We start from the raw sequence: 26,527 nt of genomic DNA on the forward strand, positions 1-26,527 counted from the left end.
TATATATAAAAATTATTTTATTTACACCCTTCCCTACACATGATTGTAATTCAATTTCTTTTCTAGAGACCAGTGTGATATATTGTAACCCTTACAAATCATAAGGAAAGACAGATCCATTTAAATCCCAAAAACCAGTATTTGGCACACATAAATTGAAGGTCAAAAATTCAATTTTAAAAAGTTCAAAGTTTTTCTGTAAACAAGGTTTCTTCCCCCGGATTCTCATTTCATACAGGAACTGTCCAAACTTCTTTGAGTATTTTGCAGTCCACTTTCTTGCTTCAAAGCCCTTAAAGAAACATAAGCCATTTGTGGAACAAGGTGTGATATTGATACATGTACAGCCCAATGATCCTAAGTCTTCAGTTTAGCCCTGGATCATTTTCTGGAAGGATTCCTGTCGACTCTGTCCATTTGTAAACATTATTACTCTTTCTTTTGCCTGAAAGTCAATGGTCCCCTGAAGACAGAGATGTACAGTTTGAGCCAAGCATACATGATGCCCAGAGCACAGTACACAGAGATGAGCATTAAAGGCAGGAAGGGAAACTTCGACATCCAGGCCGTGAAAGGAAACACAATTTCACAGAAAATTTCAAGAGGGAGCAAACCAAGGAGGTAGAGAGTTTCCAGCCAGTTGAGCAGAGGCCCTTCTTTCCTACAGAAAGAGAAAAGGGAGTGGGGATGAGGTTGAGAAAGTATTTTAGTATATTTTCAATATACTGCTGTTTTCTACAAGCAACAGTAAATATAGTACAACCTATCTGCCTAAACAAAATACAGGTCCTCTCAAGGAATTTTCTAGTTCCTTTCGACAATTCTACGTTATTTTCTGCCAGAAGTTACCATAAACTGCTTTAGAGGACTTAGCAAATTCCTAAAGAGGAAGTTTAGGGACACGTTGCATAGGGAAATGGGGGATCATACGATATACACAAACATGTTTACAATATATATATATAAATCACAATTATGTTTTAATAGCTTATCAAGCCTCATTACAATTGCAGTTGTATAACAATCTACTACTGGCCCTTTAACAATAGTAGGATGTACATTTTAGTAAAGATTAAACTGCACACCTACTGTTTTATGTGAAAAACATTATATGACCCTCATCGCAGCTAAGGAAACAACCATGGGACTGGAGAGTAGGAAATGCACAACCTGATTATCCCAGAAATTTGGGAAACCACCTTCTCTTAGTCTGTACAATTTATTTTTTTATTACCTGAATAAGGCCTTCAGTGAGGAAAAGCTGTACACTGTGAAAAGCAGCATGAGCAGTATTTTAAGTGGCAATTCTGAAATACAAAGAAAGGATGGCATTAGGCTAAATCAAAAGCTTTGAAAGGGGGGATTTCACTGGTTTCTCATGATCTGTAGCATAATATGCATATACCAAGAAAAAGCACCTGCTGCTGTTTTTATAAATCTCTCTCTCTCTCTCTCTCTATATATATATATAAATGCTCTATTTGTTTTGAGTTACATCATAACTCAAAATCTGCATACGAATTGCCGTCAAATTTGGCCACAAGACACCTACTAAGCCAAGGAGCGACCATCACTAAAAAATGATTTTGTCATTTGGGAGTTGTAATTGCTGTGATTTATAGTTAACCTACATTCAAAGAGCATTCTGAACTCCACCAATGATGGAACTGAACCCAACTTGGCACACAGAACTCCCATGACCAACAGAAAACATTAGAAGGGTTTGGTGGACATTGACCTTGAGTTCTGGAGTTGTAGTTCACCTACATCCAGAGAGCACTGTGGATACAAACAATGAAGGATCTAGACCAAACTTGGCACGAATACCCCATATTCCCAAATATGAAAACAGATGAAGTTTGGGGGAAACAGACCTTGACTTTTGGGAGTTGTAGTTACTGGGATTTATAGTTAACCTACAATCAAAGAGCTTTCTGAACCCCACCAATGATAGAATTGGGCTAAACTTCCAACACAAAACCCCCATGACCAACATAAAATACTGTGTTTTCTTTGATGACTCAGAAGAGTCATCTGACACCCCCTCACAACCCCCCCCAGGGGTCCTGACCTTCAGGTTGAGAAATGCTGCCTTAAGGCTGTCTAATCCAACTCCCTTCACAAGGGCAAGAAAACATAATCAAAGCCCTGACAAAGAGCCGTCCAGCCATAGATATAGATATATATGATTCATACACACACACACACACATATATGTATATAACAGATCCAGACAATCTTTAAATCAACACTGACAAAGAAACAACAAGAAATACTGTTTACCCACAAGCATAAAGAAATTACATATATTAGAAACCAACACTTTCTCATTACTTTATTTTCCAGATCAACAGACTGGGCCACAGCAATGTGTGGCAGGGGACAGTTAGTACCTATTTAAGTATAAGCTGAGCTAAAATGAGCTCAATCCACTCTTCCGCTTGATTCATTCAACAATCCTATAAGGTAGGTCAGCAAGTAATAACTGGCCCAAGTCTCCTGGAGAGTTTCATGGCTCAGTGCAGATTAGATTCTGTCTTTCCCAGATTCCCTCAAACCACTACACTTTAACTGCCCTTTGTTGTCTTTATGCTGCAAAGGGAAGCTGCAAATTCCCCCTCTGAAGCTCTCCAGAAGTGAGATATGGACTCATGGGTTCCTAATTTGTAGTTCTATCTCTCAGTCATGCCACCAGTTTACTTTTTTTGTGTGTGTGTCAAGAGTGACTTGAGAAACTAGTGTGAGAGAATTGGCAGTCTGCAAGTAGGAGGACACCCAGATGATTGATGTTTTACCATCCTTGTGGGAGGCTTCTCTCAAGTCCCCTCATGGGGAGCTAGAGCTGACCGAGGGAGCTGAACCTGCTCAACCCGGATTCAAACCACTAACCTGTCGTTCAGCAATCCTGCTGGCACAAGGGTTTAATCAGGGCCATCGGCCGAGGGCTCCCAGTTTATTAAACAAAGTATTTTGGAAGTAAGAGTAGTTCAACAATGAAAGGAAGCAGTATTATCGAATACATATATGGAAACCTTAACACTATTTTTAGGGTTACAGAAGTAGAAATACTTGCATAATAAGGGACAGAAGAAAAGCAATTTGTTTCATAAAGATCAAGCAGACAGAACATAGTGTAAAGAACAAAAATAACTTTCTGGACTTGCCACGCATTTTAGTGGAAACATGAAGACACCAATAATGTTCAATCCAGCAAGTGGCAGAATATCAGAAGGAAGGCTAGCACTAAGCATGGAGCCGAGGTCACAAACTCTGTCCTTCCTTTCTATAGGTGACGCATAACCAGCACAGGCAAGTAAACTTTTTCTGACCTCATCTTTCAGTATAGCTTGGAAAAGCTGTTTTCTGGCCACCAAACCACTGCCTTAACAAAGTCAAGATGTATTTGAGGCAAATAATAATAATAGCAACAACAATAATAATTTTTATCTATAAACCACCCTATCTCCTCAGGGGGATTCAAGGTGGCAAACAGTGTGAAAGGGAAGGAAAAGGCTTACCTGGAGCTGTGAACAGCAGGGGGAAGAGGGAAAGGTGTCCTGTAGTAGCCAGGATTAGATAGACACCAGCATCTCTTGACCTCTCTACAGACAGTAAACTTAAAAAAAGAGACAGAGGAGTGTTTGGAAAGCAGCTACCACGGGAGGGGACAAGTTCATTTTTCTGCTGCACCAGAGACTAAGATATGGAGCAATTGCTTCAAGCCCAGGAAAAATCTACCTAAATATAGTAAGAACTCCCTGATAGAAAGAGCTATCTGACTACGACTGTAGAAGACAGCTGGCCCTCAAATACAACCGCACTCTTACCTCAAAGGGAGAATGACAAGGAGAATTGCTTTCTCATGAACGTGCCAGCCAAACATGAAGGAGGTCAGTGCGCAGAGAACCAAGCACCGCAGGAAGCCTCGGGGCCCTTGGGGTTTAAACCAAAGACAGAAAACAGAGGGCTAGAAATGACAGCAGAAACAAAGCTTCAGTGGGCATTCTGACATCTGACACATAGGATAACATTCTACGGTTCCTGTTTCTGGGATGCAAGGGGCTGGGTTTTGACCTTTATAAATCTGTTTTGAAATGTCAGAGAAAGTTAAGTTACTTTGAAGAGACTATAGGCACATCCATAATACACACCAGTTTAATTGGTATGTCTCCAATATTCTGCAGTTTTGAGGAAAATGCAAAAAAATTCAGTGTTACTCTTGTATCACAGTCTTCAAATGGAAGGGAAAGGGGCTACAAGAGTACCAACTTCCTCTGCAATATAGCCCACCCGTGCCCTTATAGTCCCCCCTTCTTAAAAGTCTGGTCTTTATAGTCAATCTCACTACCCCGTTCTACTGTGTGTGAAGACAGACCCCAAGCAAGAACACAACACTGAAGAGTGAGGGACGTACCAACACTGCAGCATTAATGCAGACAGCTACCACTTGAACTGCCATGACTTAATGCTATGAAATCCTGGGCATTGATACTTTAGTGAGGCTTTAGCACTATTTGGTAAAGAAGGCTAAAAATGTAAAACTTCACCACCCAAGATTCCACAGCATTGAGGCATAGCAGCTAAAGTGGCGTGAAGCTGCATTAATTCTATATCACAGAGATTCCTCTAGTTATTTTTCTGCAAATAAATATAGCAAGAGGCAAACAGAAGATCTACAGGGTGAGGCAGCATAACTTCCTTTTTTAAAATGCGTGCCATTCAGTCGGTTGAAGACGTAGCGGAGCGCTAGGAGTCTCGTTTGAGAGGCGGGAGTATAAAGTTTTGTCCTGACACAGTTTAGTCGCCACCATGCGTTGGAACAATGAGGAACGTGCTTTTGCCTTTGCCGTTGAGGCCTACTTTTTGAGCGGATTTGGAGTGGCCGGCCTGCTCTCCAGATTTGGCCCCTTGTGATTTTTTCTATGGGTTTTTTTGAAATCCCGTGTTTATGTGAACCGTCCAAGGACCCTACAAGATTTGAAGACCAACATCCAGGAAGAAATTGCCAACCTAACACCTGCTATGCTGGCGAGGGTCATGACAAACACAAGAAATCGGTTTACTGAGTGTATGGAGAGTGGGGGACGTCACCTACCTAATTTGATCTTCAAAACTACGTAAAACAAAACTTTAGGTATGTGCCTATATTATAAAAAAAATTCTGATTCATACAATGGGTTTTATTAAGTTTTGAAAAAAAGAAGTTATGCTGCCTCACTCTGTATTTCCAATATTAAGCAGTCAATCGACATATAAAGAAATCCAAGTATAGAGGGTATGGAAAATGTTGGAGAATGCAACCTCTCAAGGCTCTTCTATGTAATGTTTGTCTGTTGTGCAATAACGTTTTATTAGTATGTCATTTTGTAACCTGAACTGCTCATCTTGTTTGTAGTTTGCAGTTACCTCGTCTCTTTGTACTGAAGCAGTGGGAGGGGCTGCAATCATGTGGCTGACAGTTTAGGATGTTCAGTTTTAAAAAGGAATGACAGTTAGAGAAATCAGTTGAGCTTTGAGCCTTGTTAGAAAATGTCTGTTGGAGGTAGAAGTTGTTGAGGCTTGTATTTTCTTTTAAAGTGAACTCTTATTGAGGAGGAGCATAATTTGAGGAGCAGCATAATTTGTGAATAAATGGTTAAAGTTTATAAGTTTTAAGATACAAACTCTCCAAACGTTTCTGAAGTATTTTAACACTCAAAAGAAATGTTCCTGTATCATTGAATGCATGAAGTCTAAGTAAACAAACATTATTTTATTTATTTATTTATTTATTTACGACATTTATATGCCGCCCTTCTCACCCCGAAGGGGACTCAGAGCGGCTTACGAGTAATATATAAATACAATATATTATATTATTACCATAGTAAAGGTAAAGGTAGTCCCCTGACATTAAGTCCAGTCATGTCTGACTCTGGGGTGTGGTGCTCATCTCCATTTCTAAGGTGAAGAGCCGGCGTTGTCCATAGATACCTCCAAGGTCATGTGGCCGGCATGACTGCATGGAGCGCCGTTACCTTCCCGCCGGAGTATTGATCTACTCATATTTGCATGTTTTATTGATCTACTCATATTTGCATGTTTTCGAACTGCTAGGTTGGCAGAAGCTAGGGCTGACAGCGGAAGCTCACGCCGCTCCCTGGAATCGAACCTGCGACCTTTCGGTCAACAAGCTCAGCAACTCAGTGCTTTAAGCCACTGCGCCACCTTAGCACAATATTAATATTATATATGATATTGTGCTATAACATTATACTGTAATATTATTAGTAAAATTACATGTACTATAAAATATATAGTTATAATATTGTATTACATTATAATATTATCAATTAATATTATCAATTAAACATTGTTATTCTAAAAGAAGTCTGCTTGAATCTTTGCCTGCCTAAAGCATCAAATAAACTCAAGGAATACTCCTCTCAAACTCTGCTACCCCTGATGGGTTGCAATCCTAACAGGTCGTGATCCATCCACCCATTATCCCCAATAGTAAAAGACTGGATTAAATCTCCCAATACTTTCCAAAGGAAGTTTATAAAGAGAATATTTAGCTGTGTATGGCAGGATTTGAAGTAGAGGGCCCTTTCAACTTTAACCAAACCAATCTGTGCTATTCCAACACAGATATACCTAATATTAGAGGAGCGGTCAGTTGTTTACATTATTCCCGGATCTTTAAAAAGATCCTGATATGCACAAATTAGAATACAGAGTTCTTCTCTGGTAGTTAAGGAAAAGCGTCATGTATTAAACTACTGCACATCAAACTTGTTAGGCCAGTGGGGGGTGAATCTTCGGGCAGTAGAAGTAAATGTATGCAGCATTTCGGAAAGACAATGACTGGAACGGCGATTCAACGGACAGAACTGTTTTATTGTTTTAATGATTATTTTATTGCTCTTGGAATTATTTTTAATTTGATTTATGTCTAATTGTAGTGTATAATTGTAATTGTTTGTACTGGAATTGAATTTTTGCCATTACTTATGTGTAAACCGCTTTGAGTCCTCCTCGGGGTGAGAAAAGCAGTATACAAATACTGTAAATAAGTAAGTAAATAAATCTTGTCCCCAATCCCCCAGAGATTGGACAGCAATTTCCATCAGACCTGACAATTGGAGAAGATGGTTAAAAGCATTTAAGAAGCGAGAAATTTACTGTAAGAGACCCCATTGCAACAGTGCGAAGATCCCAGTTGATGCTACCCACATCAAATAAGAATTTATCAAATCTAGGATTTACCAGCATAAAGATGGCAGTACAGGCTAAAGTTGCCAGTGGGGTCACAGATGGAAGGACAGTGTGTTGAAATTCCTGGACCAGCCCTCCAGTCATGGCAGCCTTGGGCATCCCTTCAGGGTTGAGGAATTTGTATTTCAGACCTGGAGGATAAAATGAATGTAGATTAGAAAAAATACTTTATTCGTCAATCCTGCTATCAAAGTAAATATTAAAGAAAATCTCAGTATTATTTATGATCAAGTGATTAATCTTCGAATCATAGTCGGTTTTCAGTCACTTAATTAAAAACACTTAAGCTCACTTAGATGAAATGTCACACTTCTTTAGCAAGTTTATTTATTTTTATTTAATTTATAGCCTGTCTTTCTCTTGATATGAGACCCAAGGTGGCCACACAGCAGGGTTGTTAAAATCAATAGAAGTTTAAAAGTTACATAAACCATGCTATTAAAACATCACTAATTTTAAACAGTGTAAAAGATATTAAAAATAAATGAATAGTATACTCCTAATTGCATTAAAAGACCTATCTGTACAATCATTTAATTGTTGAAGGTCTCTGACAGTTTCTATACACCAAATAGCTTCAAAGCTGGAAAGTTTGAGAAAACTTTCTGAAAAAACTTCTCTGATATGTAAGGGAGAATTGATGTTGATGGAGTTTGGTGCTAATTGTAGTTTTACAGAGTCTCTGCCAAAGAACGCTGGTATTTCACCAAACTACAAATCCCCATATTCCATAGCATTAATTCTACAGTGCAGACACAAGTTAATTTCAGTTATGGCGGTAAAAAACCAAAAGGCCTAAGCATGGGGAAATCAGAAGTGACATTCCAAAGAACTTGATTGCATTAATGGCCATGACATCCACTCATGTTTCAGTGCACATTTCCAGCTTTTCTGTCTGACCTTCCAAGCTAGTCCGAGGAACGTACAGGCAGTGACCTTTCCAGTGCTGCGTCTGCATGCCAAGTCTGTCTGAGGCAAAAGGCTGGATCTGATGAGTCACTTGCCCAACACTGTGCCCTTATTTCAAATATTCCTGTGCACATTTTGAAATTGTAAGACTGACATACTGGGGTGAAGGCCATTTTCTTGTGCTTTCAGAGGTTAGGAAGCCTAGTGCCTTCCAGACATTTTCAGATAGTTTTCCAAACCCTCCTCACCTAAATCGATGTCTGGGACTAATTATAGCAGTAAAACAGAAAACCTAAAGAACCCCTGGTAGCCTACATTGATGAATGTACTGCCTGGTCATCTCTCAAAGTAACCATCTCTGAAAGAAATAAATTTGCAACTTGTTTGCAGCTGAAAAATACAGGATTAATGTACTGTACCAATAACAGAGAGAGCTTTGTCTACAGCACTGTAGATTGCCCAGAAGTTAGGAGCCCAGTATGCATGACAAAGGCCTCTCTTGAAAGGGAAGAGGCGAGAGAGGACTTGTGGAAGCTGACCCTAAATGAAGAAAAAAAGAGTATTAACTGTATTGAAATTTTACTTAAACTACAATACAAAACAAAGTAATATACTATTGTTAGATGTATGATTTTAACTCTGCTGTTACCGCCCCCCCTCCAGTTGTTATTGTTTTGTCAAAATATGTTAGTATATGAGTATGTGATTTTAATGAATGTTATTGTTAATTTTCTATGTATTTGATTTTATGTTGTTGTATTGATATTATGGCATTGAATTGTTACCCATGTAAGCCGCCCTGAGTCCCCCCTCAGGGGTGAGAAGGGCGGGGTAGAAGCGATGTAAATAAATAATAAATAAATAAAAATAGCTTTGACTTATTGTAAGAAGCTTTGGGTGATTTGGAACCAACTCTTCAACAATTCCTTCTTACATATAAGAGGTTTCCCTGACAACTAAGTTTTCCATCTTTGGAGAGGTTTTGATTGGCAGACATTTTCAGAAAAATAATCCTGTATCATGCTTTTCCTAAATCAATTCCAATATTGTAAAATGGCAACGAACCTATCCACCCAAGAAAAGACATGTCAGGCAAAATCTAAATGAATCGCTGGTAATTCTCAACATATGTCTTACTTACACACAGGTATATACATATGTACACATGTGTCTATGTATGGACTTCTACACAAAGTACAAAGTATTGGTTTATAACCTTGAAAGCCCTACATAGTTTGCGTCCAGATTATCTACAATATTACTATCTCTCATATAATCCTCCCTGGACACACAGGGCCCTTAACACAGCCATATTATATTTCAGTTCAAAGCATATAATGTGGGATTTTATTCTAGGTGACATCTACTTCTGTCAGCCAAACTAGACTAATGTTACTTAGAGGACATTTTCTTCAGCAGAGACTGTGGGATGATCTGCCAAAAGACACCTGTCATCTTGAGACACTGTCTGAATTTAAATCAGCAGTAAAGACCAGTTACAGTCCTATCTAGATAATTATAAAATCGTGGTTATTTAAAGTATGGATTGATGGATTTTAATGTGTTTTGGCTTGATTTGCTCCTTTAACTAATGTTATGCTGCCTCGGACTGTGGTGGAGTCTTTTTCTCTGCAGGTTTTCAAACTGAGACTGGATGCCCATCAGTTGGGAGCGCTTTGATTGCATGTTCCTGTTTGGTAAGGGCCCTTGTGCTGTCTTCCAATTCTATGATTCTATTTGTTATTGTTTCCACCTTGAGTCACAGGGAGAGGCAGGTAAATAATAGTAATAATAATAATTTTCTCAGACACAGAAAAAGAATGCTTTGCACAGTAATCATTTGGAAAACACAAACGGGCTGTTCAGTAGCGCCTCTCAAGTTACCTGGGGACCAGCAACTGATGGTTTATGTGTTGCCGTTGGATCACTTAGCGCAGTGATACTCAACCTAGGGGTCCCCAGGTGTTTTGGCATACAACTCCTAGAAATCCCAGCCAGTTTACCAGCTATTAGGATTTCTGGAAGTTGAAGGCCAAAATATCTGGGGACCCAGAGGTTGAGAACCACTGACTTAAGTGAATAGCACTGGTTTAAGGAGGATCAAGGTCCTTACCCAGACAATAAATGGTCCCAGTGAACATGCTGTAACAAGGCAGACTATTAATCCCAGAGCACTTAAGCGAAGAAAGCTAAATCTGCGCCATTGGATGGATCCATCTAGAAGACAAAAAAGACATCAAAATTAACAAGAGAGGAGGACTTCCGGTGGGACGGCATGGCGGCAGGAGTGCCTTGTTGAGGCTCCTCAGCAAGGATCCACGGAGAGTGGCCGGGTAGAGCGAGTAGCTCCCCTCTTCAGCCGGATTGAGAGCTGAAGGTACGCGAAACCAGCTGGATCACCCGAAGACCCCAAAAGCCGCTATCCCCTCAAGGGTGGGGGCAAAAGGGGTCCGGGAAAGAAATCCGCTGGTAGCGGGCCACCTCGTGGGAAGCAGGGGGAAACCGCTGCATGAACTATCGCCACCCCCCACCAAACTAAGAACGAAGAACGAAGAAGACAACTAGCTAATAACAACCCCCCAAATCGGAGGGGGTAAGTAAGTAAAATCTTAGTTTCTCTGATCCCGAGTTGGAACAAGAAGATAAATAACCGAGGCAAAGTCACTCGGCGCTTCGGTACCATAATTCTATAAAAATAATAGATACGAAAGGAATAAGCAAGCCTGGATATTTGATCAATTTGACTGACTGGACGAATTTAATGTAATTTACGCGTGCAGAAGAAAGCTATAAATTTAACAATTAAAAGAACTTATCACCCCCGAAACCTTCGAAAACCCCCCCTCCACCCCCCTAAACCCTCTTGTTATACCTTGCTATGTACTAAACTAAAGAACATCCCGTACGGACCGCCCGGCAGAATTAAAGCAAAGTGGGTAAAAGAAAAACAACCCGACCTTGGCGCCATGTTGTTTTGACTCCCTCGCTGCCTTCTTGTAAACAATAAGAACTAGAAGGTCAAAGAAAGGAAGTGACGAGCCGGAAGTGCAGCAGACTAAGAAGTACGTCCAGAGAACTGGTGGCAGGCCGGAAGGAATTGCCGCTACACCAGAAGGGCGGAAGTGAGCTACTAAGGGCGGAAGAGAAAATCCCGCCATTGTGAAGAAGGGCGGAAGTGATTGAAATAAAGAAGATATATTTATATAATACACTCGACACAGACGGAGAAAAGGGGGTAGAAGGAGGAAGGAGGGAGAAGAGGGCAGGAGAAGGAGCGGAGGGAAAGGAAGGTGTGTGGCCAGGGAAGGCACGAAGAAGGAACGATCCAGCGGACTTAGAGAAGAAGCGACGGAGAAGCAACGGCAGAAGAAGGACAGACGGAGACGACAGAGGACATCGGAGGTGAATGAGCAAAGAAAGGAAAAGCAGATCAGAGTCAAAAATTGAAGAAGGGCCCAATCAGTTATTTGAATACTTGAATATTATTAATTTTAATTGGCACAATTTTAATAAATTAATGGATAAGTGATTCTTCTCTAGTAATTAAATAATAAGCAAGCAATTAATTGGAGAATTAATTAATTTATAAAGAATTGTTTATCCTCCTCACGGATATATTTATTTAATTTAAGAAGAATTAATTTGATTGGACCTGGCTCAGACTAAATTGAAGAAATTAATTCAATATTTAATTGGCTGATAATTTCTAACTCTACAAATATACAATTTTATAAATCCACAATTACTCACAATGGCAACACCAAAAGTGAAGCAGGACACAGTCACAAAAATAAAACAAGATTTGAAGATCGATCAATCACTCCTACAAAGAAGGAACTCCCAGGGCTCACAGGAACCTAGTCTGAAGGACGTCGTGAAAGAAATCCAAAATCTAGCACTGGCACAAACCAATTTACAAACGTCGTTTGAAGCAGGAATTAAAGATTTAAAGGAGAAGCAGGAAAAGCACCATAAAGATATCCAAAATAAATTTGATGAATTAAAATTGGAATTAAAAAATGAATTAAAGAAGGAAATTAAGGAAGAAATGAGTAAAGTAGACAAAGATTTGACCACGATGAAACAGGAGATAAAGGAGCTAAAAGTGAAAACAAAAGAAAAAGACAAGAAGCAAAAGAATTTAGAGGAGAAGATAACCACATGGGATAAACAGAGACAGAAATTGGAGAAAAATCAAGAAAGATTAGAACTGAAAGATCTGGAAAACCAGCTCCGCTTAAGGAATTTAGAAGAAAATCCAAATGAGGATATTAGAGAAATCACTTTAGAAATTTTGGCAACTGCATTAAAACGTCCGGCAGACGTACTGGAGAAGGAAGTGGATCAAATCTATCGTATTTCTACTACATACTCTAGAAAGAATAAAACTCCTAGAGATGTGATTATCAAATTCCTTCGGAAACGGACAAGGGATGAGGTGCTTCAAATTAATAGTAAAATTCCTTTGCAGTATAAAGGTTCAAAAGTGGCGGTGTTAAAAGAATTTCCTCAATCGACTTTGATGAAACGCAGACAGTATTTTTTTCTGACAGATGAGCTGAAGAAAAGAAACCTGAGATTTAGATGGGAGAAATCGGAAGGTATAATGACAACTTTTAAGGACCAAAAATACTGGCTGACGTCAGTTGAGAAAGCGCAGGATTTCTACGACAGTCTGATGAAGGATCAACAGCCCGACAAACCAAAAAAGATTTCTCCGAAACCGCAAAGAAAATTTGCTGAAACAACTACAACAAAGATGGCCACTAGCCCGAGAAAGGGTAAAGGCAGCAAGAGAGCAAGATTTAACTCTCCGGATTATGACATTGCTGGAACAGATGACGATGAATCTTCTAACTCCAATGAAGAGAGAGATGACCCTGGTTTGAACATAGATGATGCTACCAATGGCAATTAAACAACAAATAAAAATACTTTCTCTCAATGTGAATGGTCTTAATTCTCCCAATAAAAGGAAACTATTATTCAAAAAATTAAAAAGGGAAAAGTACGACATTGTGGCTTTGCAGGAAACTCATATTATGCACAAACATACTGCTCATTTAACTAACAAGAAACTGGGTAAAATATACTATTCCTCTTTTGAAAAAAAGAAAAGGGGTGTTGCCCTATACATCAATGACATATTACAATCTGATTTTACCTTCAAGGATACAGAAGGTAGAATTGTGGCAGCAATAATTACATCTGGCAATCAAAAGATCTTAATATGTAATATCTATGCTCCCAATGGCCCTAAATCCCAATTTGTGGAGACCCTTAAAGGGAAATTGGATGAAGTGGAATTTGATGATCTTATACTCCTGGGAGACTTTAATGGAATACTCAATAGTCAACTGGACAAAACAAAAGCTTCTAAAAAAGGAGCTAGGAGTAAGGCTAGTATCTTGCCAAAAAAATTGATAGATTTTAAGGAGGATCAGATGCTAGAGGATGTATGGAGATGGAAGAACCCGGTAAAGAAAGATTACACATTCTACTCTCACAGACACCAATCGTGGTCAAGAATAGATATGTGTTGGGCAACTAATAATATAATTACAAAGGTCTGGGACATAAATATTTTACCAAGAGACATTTCAGATCATGCACCTCTAGAAATCATTCTGAATAAAAAAGAAACAACTGGAAGATGGAGATTAAATGAAAATTTAATGAAAAAAGAGCCTGACATAATAAAATATAAAAAGATTATTAATACTTATATGGAATTAAATAATACCCCCGGAGTACATCACAATATAATTTGGGATGCCGCAAAGGCCGTCCTGAGAGGTCACTTCATCCAACACAATGCAAGAAATTATAGACTTAAACAGAAGGATCGACGGGAAATTCTAAACAAACTAAAAATCAAAGAAAATGAATTGAAGAATAAACCAGGGAATAAAGTAATCTTGAAAGAAATTGAATTTCTACATCAGAAAAGACGTAATATAGAAGTAGAGGAACAAGCTAAACAACTAAAGTTCTTAAAACAATACCAGTTTGAAAATGCGAATAAAGCAGGCAAATGGTTATCCAAACAAGTTCGGAAAAAGAAACAGGCACAGAGGATAACTAAAATTAAAACTGAGGAAAAAGTAACGACCGACAAAGAGATTTTAAAGGTGTTTAAAGAATATTATGAACAACTTTATAGGGGCGATAAAATCCCAAAAGAGGAGATTACAGAATACTTAGGTAAATTTAAAATTCCTAAGATTACAAAATCTCAAAGAGAGGATCTAAATAGAGAAATTACAGAGGAGGAGGTGGAAGCTGCCATAAGGAAAATTGACGCAAATAAAGCGCCGGGTCCGGACGGATTCTCCGCAGGTTATTACAAGATTTTTAAAAAAGAACTTATACCGTCATTACGAATGGTAATGAATGGGGTACTCCAAGGCCAGGGAATTCCAGAGACATGGAATTCTGCAGAAATAATTGTTATCCATAAAGAACTGACTGATTCCTCAGACGTACGAAATTATAGGCCAATCTCACTGTTAAATGTGGATTACAAAATATTCACAAATATTTTGGCCCAAAGACTAAAAACTTTTTTAAATAGCTGGATTGGAGAGGAACAGGTCGGCTTCCTACCTAAGAGAAATATGAAAGACAATCTGAGAATTGTTATTGATATGATTGAATATTTTGAGGCAAATCCCCAAAAAGAGATGGCTTTTCTAGCCATAGATGCAGAAAAAGCTTTTGACAATCTCAACTGGGACTTCTTCAAAATTTTAATGAAAGAAATGGATTTGGGTTACCAATTTACCACAGCAATTGAAGAAATTTATAAGAATCAGAAGGCTAAAGTACAAATAAATGGTCAAATATCTGAGGAATTCCCAATTGGAAAAGGATCTAGACAAGGCTGTCCTATTTCCCCCTTGATATTTATAATGTCATTAGAAATTCTGCTAAAAAATTTAAAGGAAGATGGAAATATTAAAGGGGTCAAAATTGGAAAACAGGAATTCAAGACAAGAGCATATGCTGATGATATAATTGGGATAATAGAAAACCCACGAGAGAACATCAAAAGTTGGTTATACACGATTGAAAAATTTGGTAGGTTGGCCGGCTTTAAATTGAATAAACAAAAAACAACTATTTTAACAAAGAATATGACGAAAGAAAAGCAAGCAGAATTAAAGGAAATTTCGGGACTTACTGTAGTAAATAAGATGAAATACCTAGGTATTTGGATTACCTCAAAAAATGCTCAACTCCTTACAAATAATTACGAGAGACTTTGGAAGGAGATTCAAAAAGATTTGGAGAAATGGAAATACTTAAATCTATCTCTTATGGGAAGAATCGCACTGATCAAAATGTCAGTCCTTCCAAAATTGCTTTATCTGTTCCAAAACATACCAATAATTAGGAATACTAAGAAATTTAACGAATGGACAAGAGATCTCATGAAATTTATCTGGAAAGGGAAAAAACCAAGAATAAAATACCAAATTCTAACAGATAAGAAAACAAGAGGAGGTTTTGGTTTTCCTAACTTTAAACTTTACCACGAAGCATGTGCCCTAATCTGGTTAAAGGACTGGGTGGCACTGAAAAGAGAGAACCTCCTTACCTTAGAAGGCCATGACCTATGTGTTGGATGGCACGCTTACATTTGGTATGGGAGAGAACAGAAGGAAAGAAACTTTGGAAATCACTTCATTCGATCATCATTAATTAGAATTTGGGACAGATATAAAAAGCATTTTTATTCTAAGACTCCTCTTTGGATTTCCCCAATGGAAGCCAAACAGAGAAGGCTGTTGGGGTGGACAACCTGGCCCACTTATAAAGAACTCTTAAGAAATGGCACAACGGAATTAAAATCACAGGCAGAAGTAAATCAGAGTTTCCCAAAAATAACATGGTTACATTATTTACAAATAAAGGAACAGTATAACCAGGATATAAAACAGGGCTTCCAAATAAAAGAAGTCTTCTGGGATAATTTTATGAAAACAGACACGAAAAGCATAACAAAGTTATATGACAAACTTCTAGAATGGTCTACGGAGACTGAAATGATAAAAAGTTGCATGATAAAATGGGCAGAAAATTTCAAAAGACCAGTAGCCTTGTGTGACTGGGAATTAATGTGGAAGAAAAAGCTTAAGTACACTTACGCAATGGACTTAAAGGAAAACTGGTTGAAAATGTTCCATAGGTGGTACATGACTCCGGTAAAGTTAAATTGCATGTATAAGAATGTATCCAAAGCGTGTTGGAAATGTGACGAACATGATGGGACCTTCTTTCACTTATGGTGGAGTTGTTTAGAAACACAGAAGTATTGGAAAAATATACATGAAGAAATGCAACGTATTTTTAATAAGAAATTTCCAAGAAAACCTGAATATTACTTATTGGGTATTGTGGACGACGATATAAAATTAGATGCGAATGAAGATATTTTGTTTATATATCTGACGACAGCCGCTAGAATCGTCTTTGCTAAAAATTGGAAACAGAAAGAAATACCGGAAAAGATCCACTGGGCAAATAAAATAAATGAAATTAAGGACATGGACAAGTTAACGTTTTTATTAAAAAAGAATACAGGCAATATGATTAAAGAGACAAATTGGTCAATAATTGATGATTATATGGACACAAGATACAAAGTACTATAACGGAGACCGAAGTTACTAGAAGGATACAAAATAGACATTTTCTCTATATCTTTTTTCTATATATAATACTTAATATGAAACGAAATTTTTGATACAACCGGATTCAGAAGGAAGTCCTCCCCTTTTTTTTTTATTTTTTTTTATTATCACCCCTCTTTTTTTTTGGTTTTGGACATTAGGGGTGTTTTTTTTTTTTCCTTTCTTTTTGTTTTTTTTTTTTTTGTTTTTGTATTTTTGTTTAGTGGAGTGTGCATCTTGTTCTTTACTCTTTAGGGTGTGTGGGACTTTTGCTACTTTCCTACTTTTCTATCTCCTCACATTATTCCCCCACTTTCGCTGTTATTCTATAAAACTCAATAAAAATTTATAAAAAAAAAAAAAATTAACAAGAGAGGAGATTCCATCTGAACATTAGGAAGAACTTCCTGACTGTGAGAGCCGTTCAGCAGTGGAACTCTCTGCCCCGGAGTGTGGTGGAGGCTCCTTCTTTGGAAGCTTTTAAGCAGAGGCTGGATGGCCATTTGTCAGGAGTGATTTGAATGCAATATTCCTGCTTCTTGGCAGGGGGTTGGACTGGATGGCCCATGAGGTCTCTTCCAACTCTTTGATTCTATGATTCTACAGAAGAATACACATGGAAATAAACAGTAATCTTCTGATAAACAAGTTTATCATCCTATCTGTTTAATTTATGTATAGAACACACCCTACAGAAAGTGGCATTAGACATATATCTAAAGGGAAGAAGTGTGAAAACTAGGGGAAGCAATATCAACAATTTACAGTATGGGCTGATACTATATTGCTAGCAGAAAATAATCAAGACTTGAGACAACTACTCAAGAAAGTTAAGGAAGAAAGTGCAAAAGCAAGTTGGCAGTATTAAGAAAAATAACTGATCGTTTACATAATTTATAAATTAACAGGTGACTTAAAGGCATAATGCATACAAAACAAAAAATAGACAATTTTATGACAGCCAGCCACATGAGTAAATAAACTAACAAAAGCAGCAAAAAATGAAGATTAAAGATAGAATCTGAAGGAAAAATGGTATAGCCAACCAGTCCCACCTGGGCTAGATTAGGCTTGAAGGCTGGAGATTCATTATACCTGAAATAGCTAAAGTGTGTTAATCAGCTCCAATTCATTTGTCCTTCTGCTATAAAAGACAGAGCCTACTTGAGCTAATCCCAAGGAAAACAAAATACTTCCACAAAACACAGAGGGTAATTCTACTGAGCCCAGGAATGAGAAACATTATTTACAGGAAGCAGGGGTTGTACCAATGGGGAGTTTGGCCTGACATGCTTCAACTTAAGATACTGGGAGGACTTTGCATTCTCGGAACTATTTTGAAAACATGCATATGCTGTACTCCAACTGCAAGCACCCAACTCCCAGCTGCTCTCCAAATTAAGAAATCACTCACAACGTGCCTGGATTATTTGCAGTGAAGCAGTAAGATCGGAGTAGGTACATGCCATATGCTGGGGCTACGTAGAGATTGATGTGCTTGAGATGTAAGAGGATGGCAAAGAGAAAAGCTCCTTCTAAGTGCCTTTTCTGAAACGAAGCAGGGATGGGTAAGAGAAAGGGGTAGGTGGTTACTGAAGGGAACCAAAGGTCAAAAGCTTATTTAAAATTGTGCAAGGCCTAAATGTTTTATGTATTACGAGTGACTGTTGTTTTATTGTTTTATAATTTTAAGGGTTTAAATCTATTGTCCTTGTTTTGATATGTCTATCGGGGGTGCTTTGAGTTTTCTTTTCCTGCATGGCAGGGGGTTGGACTAGATGGCCCATGAGGTCTCTTCCAACTCTATTTTTCTATGTTTCTATGTGTTGTGTTATACATGTGAGGCATTGAATTTTGCCATTTATTATGTTGGGAATTGCTTTGAGTCCCTTTAGGGTTGAGAAAAGCGGTATATAACTGCAGTAAATATAAATAAATGTGGACCAACAACAGGATGAGATTTCTAGAACAGAAAGTCCAATGGCAACTCCTAGTATGCCTTGATTGGTACAGAACAGCATTAGAGAGGGTGCTTTTAAAAATGAAGATGGCTCTTTTTTATTGCATCAGAACTCATACAACCTCTACCGAATCATAGGGCAGACGGCCCAAAAAATAAGCTTGCTGACCCACACAGGAGATGGGCAGGACATGCTGAAGCTTCTAATGAAGCTAAACTTAGAGTCTGCCCATATTTCTATCATATCATAGCTGAAGACTCCTTGTTAAGAATTACATCTGCACAACAGAGACTGAGTGTCACTTTCACTTTCTGGAATTATTTATGTCTTACCTGAAATAGTCGTGCAATGGATAGAAGCATGAACCCGAACAGAAAGCCATTATATTGAAAGTGAATATCTGAAACTGAGTCAAGGGAGGATTTATGTTTTATAAATCAAACTACAAGCAAGTCCAACTGATCTCATTAGCAATAACTGGGTAAGTACCCCCCCCCCCACACACACCCCATATCTAATAGCTGGCTATGATAACCTGACCTGGTTTCAATTTAAGTATTGATTTGGAAGGATACGGTCCACAATTAAAAGGCCAAAGTTCCACAAGAGGAGAACTGAAAGAACAAACTGAGGGTTTTCCAAAGGCTCTTTTCCACCTTGCTTTCCGTTTACACATTTACAGCACCTGAATAAAGAAGAATGCAAAATACATAATCTGAGCTTTGCCTTATTCTCCTATGCATCTCTTTAAGAATCACAATTACTTTTGGCAAGTTCTCCAAACCTGTGCACACTTCCACTGTAAGTATCACTTTTAAAAAAGCAAGTTCTATATGCAAAAGGAAGAAACCAACACACTGGGTGCATATTCCATTGGAGTAAATGCTCATATCTTGTTCTTGCCTGCTGAGTGAAAAGCAGGTAAGAGAGAAAGCAAAGAAGTAGAAGCCTCCCTTCTCAAACCTGTGACAACCAGACTGTGTTGCAGTATAATATGCAACCTCACACCATTTTTGCAAAGGGTATCTATTGTATATCGATACCGCTAATGGCTTTTCAAAGTTTCTTGTAGAACAGAGGCATGGCTCAGTTAACAAAGCCTTTACAAAGAAGCTGCTTTTTACAAGGATAATTTACAGGAGCCCATATGTGAAATGAGGTTAAATTACCCACTTTTCCAATCTGTGGTGTAGGAAACTATCCTTGTTCTTTCTCATATTATTTCCACTTCTGTTACCAACATTTCTGTTAAAAAGGTATTTGTCCAAGAACACATCTACTTTGTTTACTGAGATACAGCCATGTAATGGAGGCTTTTCATGGTGGCAGTATTCACTCAATCACTCCTCTCTTCTGAGAAGGTGTTGTACCCAAACAATAATGCGTGAACGTACTCATGAACTGCATATATGAAGAGCAAATCGGTAAAGATGACTGAAAGCCTTTGGAACAGTATGGTCTCATGGCTGGCATAGTTGAGGTTTTGGACCACCAGCATCTCTCTGTCAAAGTACTTGGCAACATGTGAAAGAACATACTCAAACCAGGCAAAGAAGGGAGGGTAGTCCAAAGTCCACTCAGAAGTTGCCTGAAATGAAGTAGACATAACAAAAATATATGTGAGATTGTAGGAGTCAATTACTGGTGGAATGTAAAACAATACACTGTTGCATACCTGGACATCATACACAGAGAAAGGTCCGGCATAAACAAATAAAATATAATAAAATTGGTGAGTGCAATGTCAAAGGATGACTTGACTGAGAGAACAGACTACCATAAAGCAAACCACAGAAAATGTTTCCATGCCTGTCCCACCTTGCCTCTCAAAGTTTTAATCTAGGATTGCATATACATACACAATGCTGATACATATCACCATACTCCATCCCTAACTTAGACAAAATTCTCCCACATCTTGATAAACAAGAGTAGAATGTGCTATGTAAAATATCCAAGCATGTTGAGATTTGTTCTCAGTATGCAAACTTTTAAAACACACAAGACACAAGAACATGCAAGATTTATAGATCTGTTGTTACATTCTGGCTCTGAGTAGTTTTATATTTCAAAAATGTGCAAAGGGGAACGATCTGGCTTAGTTGACTGCTCTAAACCAGACAGAGACCTTCACTTTATTCTAGGAAGTCTGAAAAGCACAGACAAAAGATATTTCATTTGCCTGCAATGTATTCAACTTCCAGTAACAATCACACAAAAATCCAATCATTGCTCTTCTCTATGTATTAAAATATTTCAGTCATAAGATCTGAAGGCTGGACACAAGTACAAGAAGTATGAGCAGCTAAGAGTGCTATGATTGATTGCATGGCAGGAGGTTGGTTTTCAAAATGAGATGCAGTCACATTTTTAATCGAGGGAGATTTTATACAATACAGTGAAACAGACACACTTACCTCATAATACCACTGAGAGACAGGTAAGCTATGAGTTATGGCAAGCCAGTTCCTATGCACCTCAAAATCTGTGGAATGACTACAAGAAGTTAACAATTAGTAGATGTATATGAGGATGGCATACAACAGAGCTTTCTTTGGCCTGCATTTTTTCTGGTAAATAAGCACCAGAAAGGAATTCCCTGCCCACACGTTAATTCAATTAGAACTATAGGTTGTACATAACAGTCATAGCACAACATACTGCAGGTTTGCTGCATGATCTGAGTTCCAGAGAGATAAGATTTCTGTACCTCTCAAAGTTACACAGAACATGAAATTCTGTGGGTTTTTTTTTCATGACAAGTTGCACTTACTAAAATCCCCTGCTTTAAATTACTATTAGGGACAGAGGGCCCAATCTCTTTGTTAATATGGATCTTCTATGGCCTCTTTCTCTTATATTCAGAAGATGTGCCACAAAGGCAAGCTGCTAGCCTAAATGGTGAAGTGATACAGCAGTATCAACATTATACTGCACTGATTTACATTTGTGTGTGTGCAGGGGTCCTTTTTGGAACATAAAAGAGGAGCCATGTTATGCTGCCTTTGCAAAGCGGTTTCTGTCCAGTCTTCATTTTGCACAGACAGAGATTTAAATCCAATTGCACTTGCAATCAAAAACCTTCCCCCAGTAAAGACTTCTTAGCCTCTGACCACATCTTGCAACAGAAATACCAATAACGACATCTAAATTATGACTTGAAAAGCTTCCAATTTCCCCAGAAATAGCAGTGTTTTAAAGAACCTCATACCTCCTGCATTATTAAACCTAATGGGTGTTTGCTGGAATAGCTGCACTGCATTTTTTTCCATTCTGTCCTAATGTGTGCCCCTTCCTTTCAATATGATCTGCAACTAGCTTCAAACAGCGGCGGCCAGACAACAAATGGCCACAAAAGTGTGGAAAAGAAAGCCCTTCATATGCATTAGTGCTCTGTTGTTTATGTAATACCATATTTATTTATTTATTTATTATTTGAACTTATATGCTGCCACTCCCCTGGGGCTCGGAGCAGCTTACAAGAATGACTAAAATCTAACACAATTTAAAAACAGCAATATCAACAATCAAAGGCTTGTCGAAACAGGTATGTCTTACATGCCCTGCGGAAAGTTGATAAGTCCCGCAAGGCATGGACTTCAGGTGGCAGAGTATTCCAGAGTGATGGTGCCACTGCTGTAAAGGCTCTGCTTCTGGTTGCCGTTAGACGCAAAGTCTTGACACTGGGAATTTCCAATAGATCTTGGTCCTCAGAACGGGGGGATCTCTGGGGTTGGTAGGGAGTGAGGCAGTCCCTCAATCAGTTTGAGGTGGGCCTCAAACTGATTCTAAGATTTTCTATGTACAGTAATGCTCCTTTCTTCAATACCGGCTTGGAAGTACATTAAATTGTCAGTTTAGATGGGGCCTAAAACAAGTCTGTAACAAAATGTAATCGTGATCTGCACCTGTTTGCCAATTGGGTCTTCAAGATATTAAATTTTATCAATTTCTCAGCCTGCAGTCAATATATTCATTCTAGACCAGTGGTTCTCAACCTGTGGTCTGTAGACCACTAGTGGTCCGCAAGAATATAATATGGTCCGCGGCTTCACCATTGCAACAAGAGCAACTGGTCTCGCAAAACCCTTATAGTGCAAAGGCTTATTAAATATAGTTTTATATGGGTGAGCAGGTGGCAATTACTGGATGGCATATATTCCGTATCAGAAACTAGAGCTGATGTGGTCTATCCAATGCAATTTTCTGAATCAGCACCCCAAATAACCAAACCAAAACTAAAGTTGTCCAAAACTGATTAGTAACCCTTTCGGTACTAATGTTGGAGAGTGGTCCCCGGTCAAAAAAAAAAGGTTGGGCACCATTGTTCTAGACCAATTTAAGTTTTTTGGGGTGCCCCAAACACTTAGGTTCTTTTTCTAAATGTCCGGGGTTCCCCCAAAATGTCTCAATGCTTCCATTGTGGTGCATGGAGGAAAAGGTTTTGCTTACACGCAGATTGACACTTGCAGAACTGGATTTGCTAGGAATCAAAGATAAAAAAGATAGTCTCAAACATGTACTTAAATAATGACACCCTAGTCTACAAAAAAGTCAATCCAGTTTTGTAAGTGGTTGTGCAATTCAAGTTGTTCAGTAAAGCCCCTCTGTGCTAACATAGATTTCCTTTTTTAATCACTTGACTATAGTATTCATATATACAGGGTGAGGCAGCATAACTTCCTTTTTTCAAAACTTAATAAAACCCATTGTATGAATCAGAATTTTTTCTATAATGAAGGTGCATACCTAAAGTTTTGTTTTACGTAGTTTTGAAGATCAAATTAGGTAGGTGACGTCCCCCGTTCTCCATTCACTGAGTATACCAATTTCTGGCATTTGTCATGACTCTTGCCAGTATAGCAGGTGTTATGTTGGCAATTTCTTCCTGGATGTTGGTCTTCAAATCTTGTAGGGCCCTTGGACGTTTCACATAAACACAGGATTTCAAAAATCACCATAGAAAAAAATCACAAGGGGCCAAATCTGGAGAGTGGGCCGGCCACTCCAAATCCCCTCGAAAAGTAGACCTCAATGGCAAAAGCATGCTCCTCATTGTTCCAACGCATGATGGCGACTAAACTGTGTCAGGACAAAACTTTATACCCCTACCTCTCAAACGAGACCACAAGCGGTCCGCTACAGCCTTCAACAGACTGAATGGCGCGCATTTTAAAAAAGGAAGTTATGCAGCCTCACCCTGTAGTACATATTTCCTTACTGTATACCTATGCATGTTTTCTTACAAATATAAAGACAGTAACCTTTCCACATTCACTGGGGTTAGCAGTAAACTGTAATATTATTAGTAATATTACATGTAATATGAAATATAAATTACTATATTGCATTATTAGTATTATATTGCATAACATTAGAATATCATCAGTATTATATATGTACATATATTACACAATATTATCTTACTATATCATACTTTACTACTACATTATTAGTAATATTACAAGTAATATAAAATATATAATTATTTTATTGTATTTTTATTAGTATTATATTGTATTACATTGTAACATTATCAATATTGCATGTGTATACAAAATATTATAATATTAGCACAGCACAATATTAGTATTACTATATTGTTGCTGGGGGTAAGGGCTCCCAACTGATGACCCAATAAAGCAGTGTTTCTCAACCTGGGGGTCGGGACCCCTGACGGGGTCGCAAGAGAGTGTCAGAGGGGTCACCAAAGACCATCAGAAAACACATATATCTGATGGTCTTAGGAAAACAGTGCTCTCCAGAGGTAGGTGAACTACATCACCCCTAAATCACTGTCAATTCCTCCCAAATCCCTGCGGTATTTCCAGTTGATTAGGGGGGCTCTATGTGGGAAGTTTGGCCCAATTCTATCGTTGGTGGGATTCAAGGGGCACTTTGAGTGTAGGTGAACTAAAAATCCCAGCAACTACAGCTCCCAAATGTCAAGGCCTCTTTCCCCCAAACTCCACTAGTGTCCACATGTGAGCATATTGAGCTCTCTGGATGTAGGTGAACTACAACTCCCAAACCTGAGGTCAATGCCCACGAAACCCTTCCAGTGTGTACTGTTGGTCATGGAAGTCCTGTATGCCATGTTTGGTAGAATTCCATCATTGGTGGAGTTCAGAGTGCTCTTTGCTTGTAGGTGAACTATAAATCCCAGCAACTACAACTCCCAAATGTCAAGGTCTATTTCCCCTTAAACTCCATCTGTGTTCATATTTGGGTGTATTGAATATTTGTGCCAAGTTTGGTCCAGATCCATCATTGTTTGAGTCCACAGTGCTGTCTGGATGTAGGTGAACTACAACTCTCAAACTCAAGGTCAATGCCCACCAAACCCTTCCAGTGTGTTCTGTTGGTCATGGAAGTCCTGTATGCCATGTTTGGTAGAATTCCATCATTGGTGGAGTTCAGAGTGCTCTTTGCTTGTAGGTGAACTATAAATCCCAGCAACTACAACTCCCAAATGACAAAATCATAATTTTTTGAATGATGGTCAGTCCTTGTGTTGTGAGACGTTTTTTGCTTATAGGTGAACTATAAATCATAGCAACTACAACTCCCAAATGACAAAATCATAATTTTTTGAGTGATGGTCACTCCTTGTGTGGTGAGACGTTTTGTTGCCAAATTTGGTGTGATTTCGTTCATTGGTTCTTTTGTTTTTAAGGTACTCATTGTGCACAGAGCATTTATATATATATATATATATATATTACATTATAACATTACCAATATTGCATGTGTATACAAAATATTATAAAATTAGCACAGCACAATATTAGTATTATATATTACTATATATATTATATTTATATTATAGTATTATATATTACTATATACTATATTACTATATTGTTGCTGGGGGAGGAGCTCCCAATAAAGTTTCTACAGAAGGTACAGAATTCCATGCAAACTTTTTCAAAACACCGGAGGGAGGGGTTCCCGCCAAAAGGAACAGCCACACAGCACAGAAGCGGGAGGGAGACCCCTTGTTAGAACAGCCGTATCCCATGGTAACAAGACAGAGGCCTTCAACCCACTTTAAACACAAACAAACCCCGCCAGTTCTATCGGATGGAGAATAACGAATCTTACTGAGTCACTTACTAAGTCGGGATGAAGAGGAATTTAAGAAGGGTGACTCCAAAGGCCACAGGTAAGAACCACCCGCCGCTTCTCTCCGCCGCCATGACAGTCTCCTTTGCTGCGCATGCGTAGTAGGAGGCAAGAGCAGCACGCGGAGTCGTCGGTATCGAATGCGCATGCGCCACGCCCGCGAGTTTGTGTTGAAGAACGGCTTCTTGCCTCAGTGCGCATGTGCGGAAGGGGGGAAATCGTGTAAGCACTGCGCCTGCGCGCTGCTTTTGAATGTGTTCCATAGTTCATTCATTCATTGGTTTTCCAACTCCTAGGGTGAGCACTTGGTGGAGATCAGTGTTATCCCATTGATTTAAATGGGAATGAATTATTTTAAAAACTAATAATGTAATAAGAATTCAGGGAGCAAGGTATGTTTATGTTGGAGAAGATGGAGAAGTGTGTGTTTCTGGATGTGTTCCCAATCAGCCTGTTGATTTATACTGGCTCCATTAATTTCATAGGATTATCTCAGGAAATGAAACATAATCTACACTTGATATTTATTATTTGGTGGTTTCCCTTATTTTGGCCCCTTCAGCACTGCCATATAATTCAGATTATTAAAGCACATAATCC

At 38.6% G+C, this 26,527-nt stretch overlaps 1 protein-coding gene and 1 non-coding gene across 3 annotated transcripts; both read right to left on the bottom strand.

Annotated features, from left to right (window-relative positions):
• Positions 1 to 26,035, bottom strand: ALG8 (ALG8 alpha-1,3-glucosyltransferase). Of its 2 annotated transcripts, XM_060771222.2 has the most exons (13): positions 25,919 to 26,035; positions 21,220 to 21,298; positions 20,197 to 20,390; positions 19,378 to 19,487; positions 19,135 to 19,202; positions 18,263 to 18,389; positions 10,280 to 10,383; positions 8,586 to 8,706; positions 7,249 to 7,388; positions 3,828 to 3,967; positions 3,519 to 3,616; positions 1,235 to 1,307; positions 1 to 661 (listed from the first exon to the last, which is right to left on the bottom strand). In XM_060771222.2, the coding sequence occupies exons 1-13, from the start codon at positions 25,999 to 26,001 to the stop codon at positions 430 to 432; spliced, it is 1,569 nt and encodes a 522-aa protein (XP_060627205.2). In that variant the 5' UTR covers positions 26,002 to 26,035; the 3' UTR covers positions 1 to 429. The 2 variants fall into 2 exon arrangements, with proteins under 2 accessions (XP_060627205.2, XP_067322578.1); XM_067466477.1 differs by lacking the exons at positions 20,197 to 20,390; positions 21,220 to 21,298; positions 25,919 to 26,035 and adding an exon at positions 19,976 to 20,190.
• On the bottom strand, positions 20,876 to 21,007 carry LOC132772457 (small Cajal body-specific RNA 3). Its single transcript, XR_009631190.1, has one exon. It is a non-coding gene; the product is annotated as a small Cajal body-specific RNA 3 (non-coding RNA).
• Positions 26,036 to 26,527: the final 492 nt, after the last annotated feature.

This window comes from Anolis sagrei, chromosome 3 (genome assembly GCF_037176765.1).
Source record: "Anolis sagrei isolate rAnoSag1 chromosome 3, rAnoSag1.mat, whole genome shotgun sequence".
NCBI classification, from domain to species: Eukaryota; Metazoa; Chordata; class Lepidosauria; order Squamata; family Dactyloidae; genus Anolis; species Anolis sagrei.

Excerpts from the sequence above, each read along its gene's own strand:
- ALG8 (XM_060771222.2), bottom strand. The coding sequence starts at position 26,001 with ATGGCGGCGGAGAGAAGCGGCGGGTGGTTCTTACCTGTGGCCTTTGGA. Across the intron at positions 3,617-3,827 it reads CTTGTCATTCTCCCTTTGAG|TTTACTGTCTGTAGAGAGGT; the intron begins GTAAGAGTGCGG and ends TCTTTTTTTAAG. Across the intron at positions 1,308-3,518 it reads CCTGCTGTTCACAGCTCCAG|AATTGCCACTTAAAATACTG; the intron begins GTAAGCCTTTTC and ends TTTGTATTTCAG.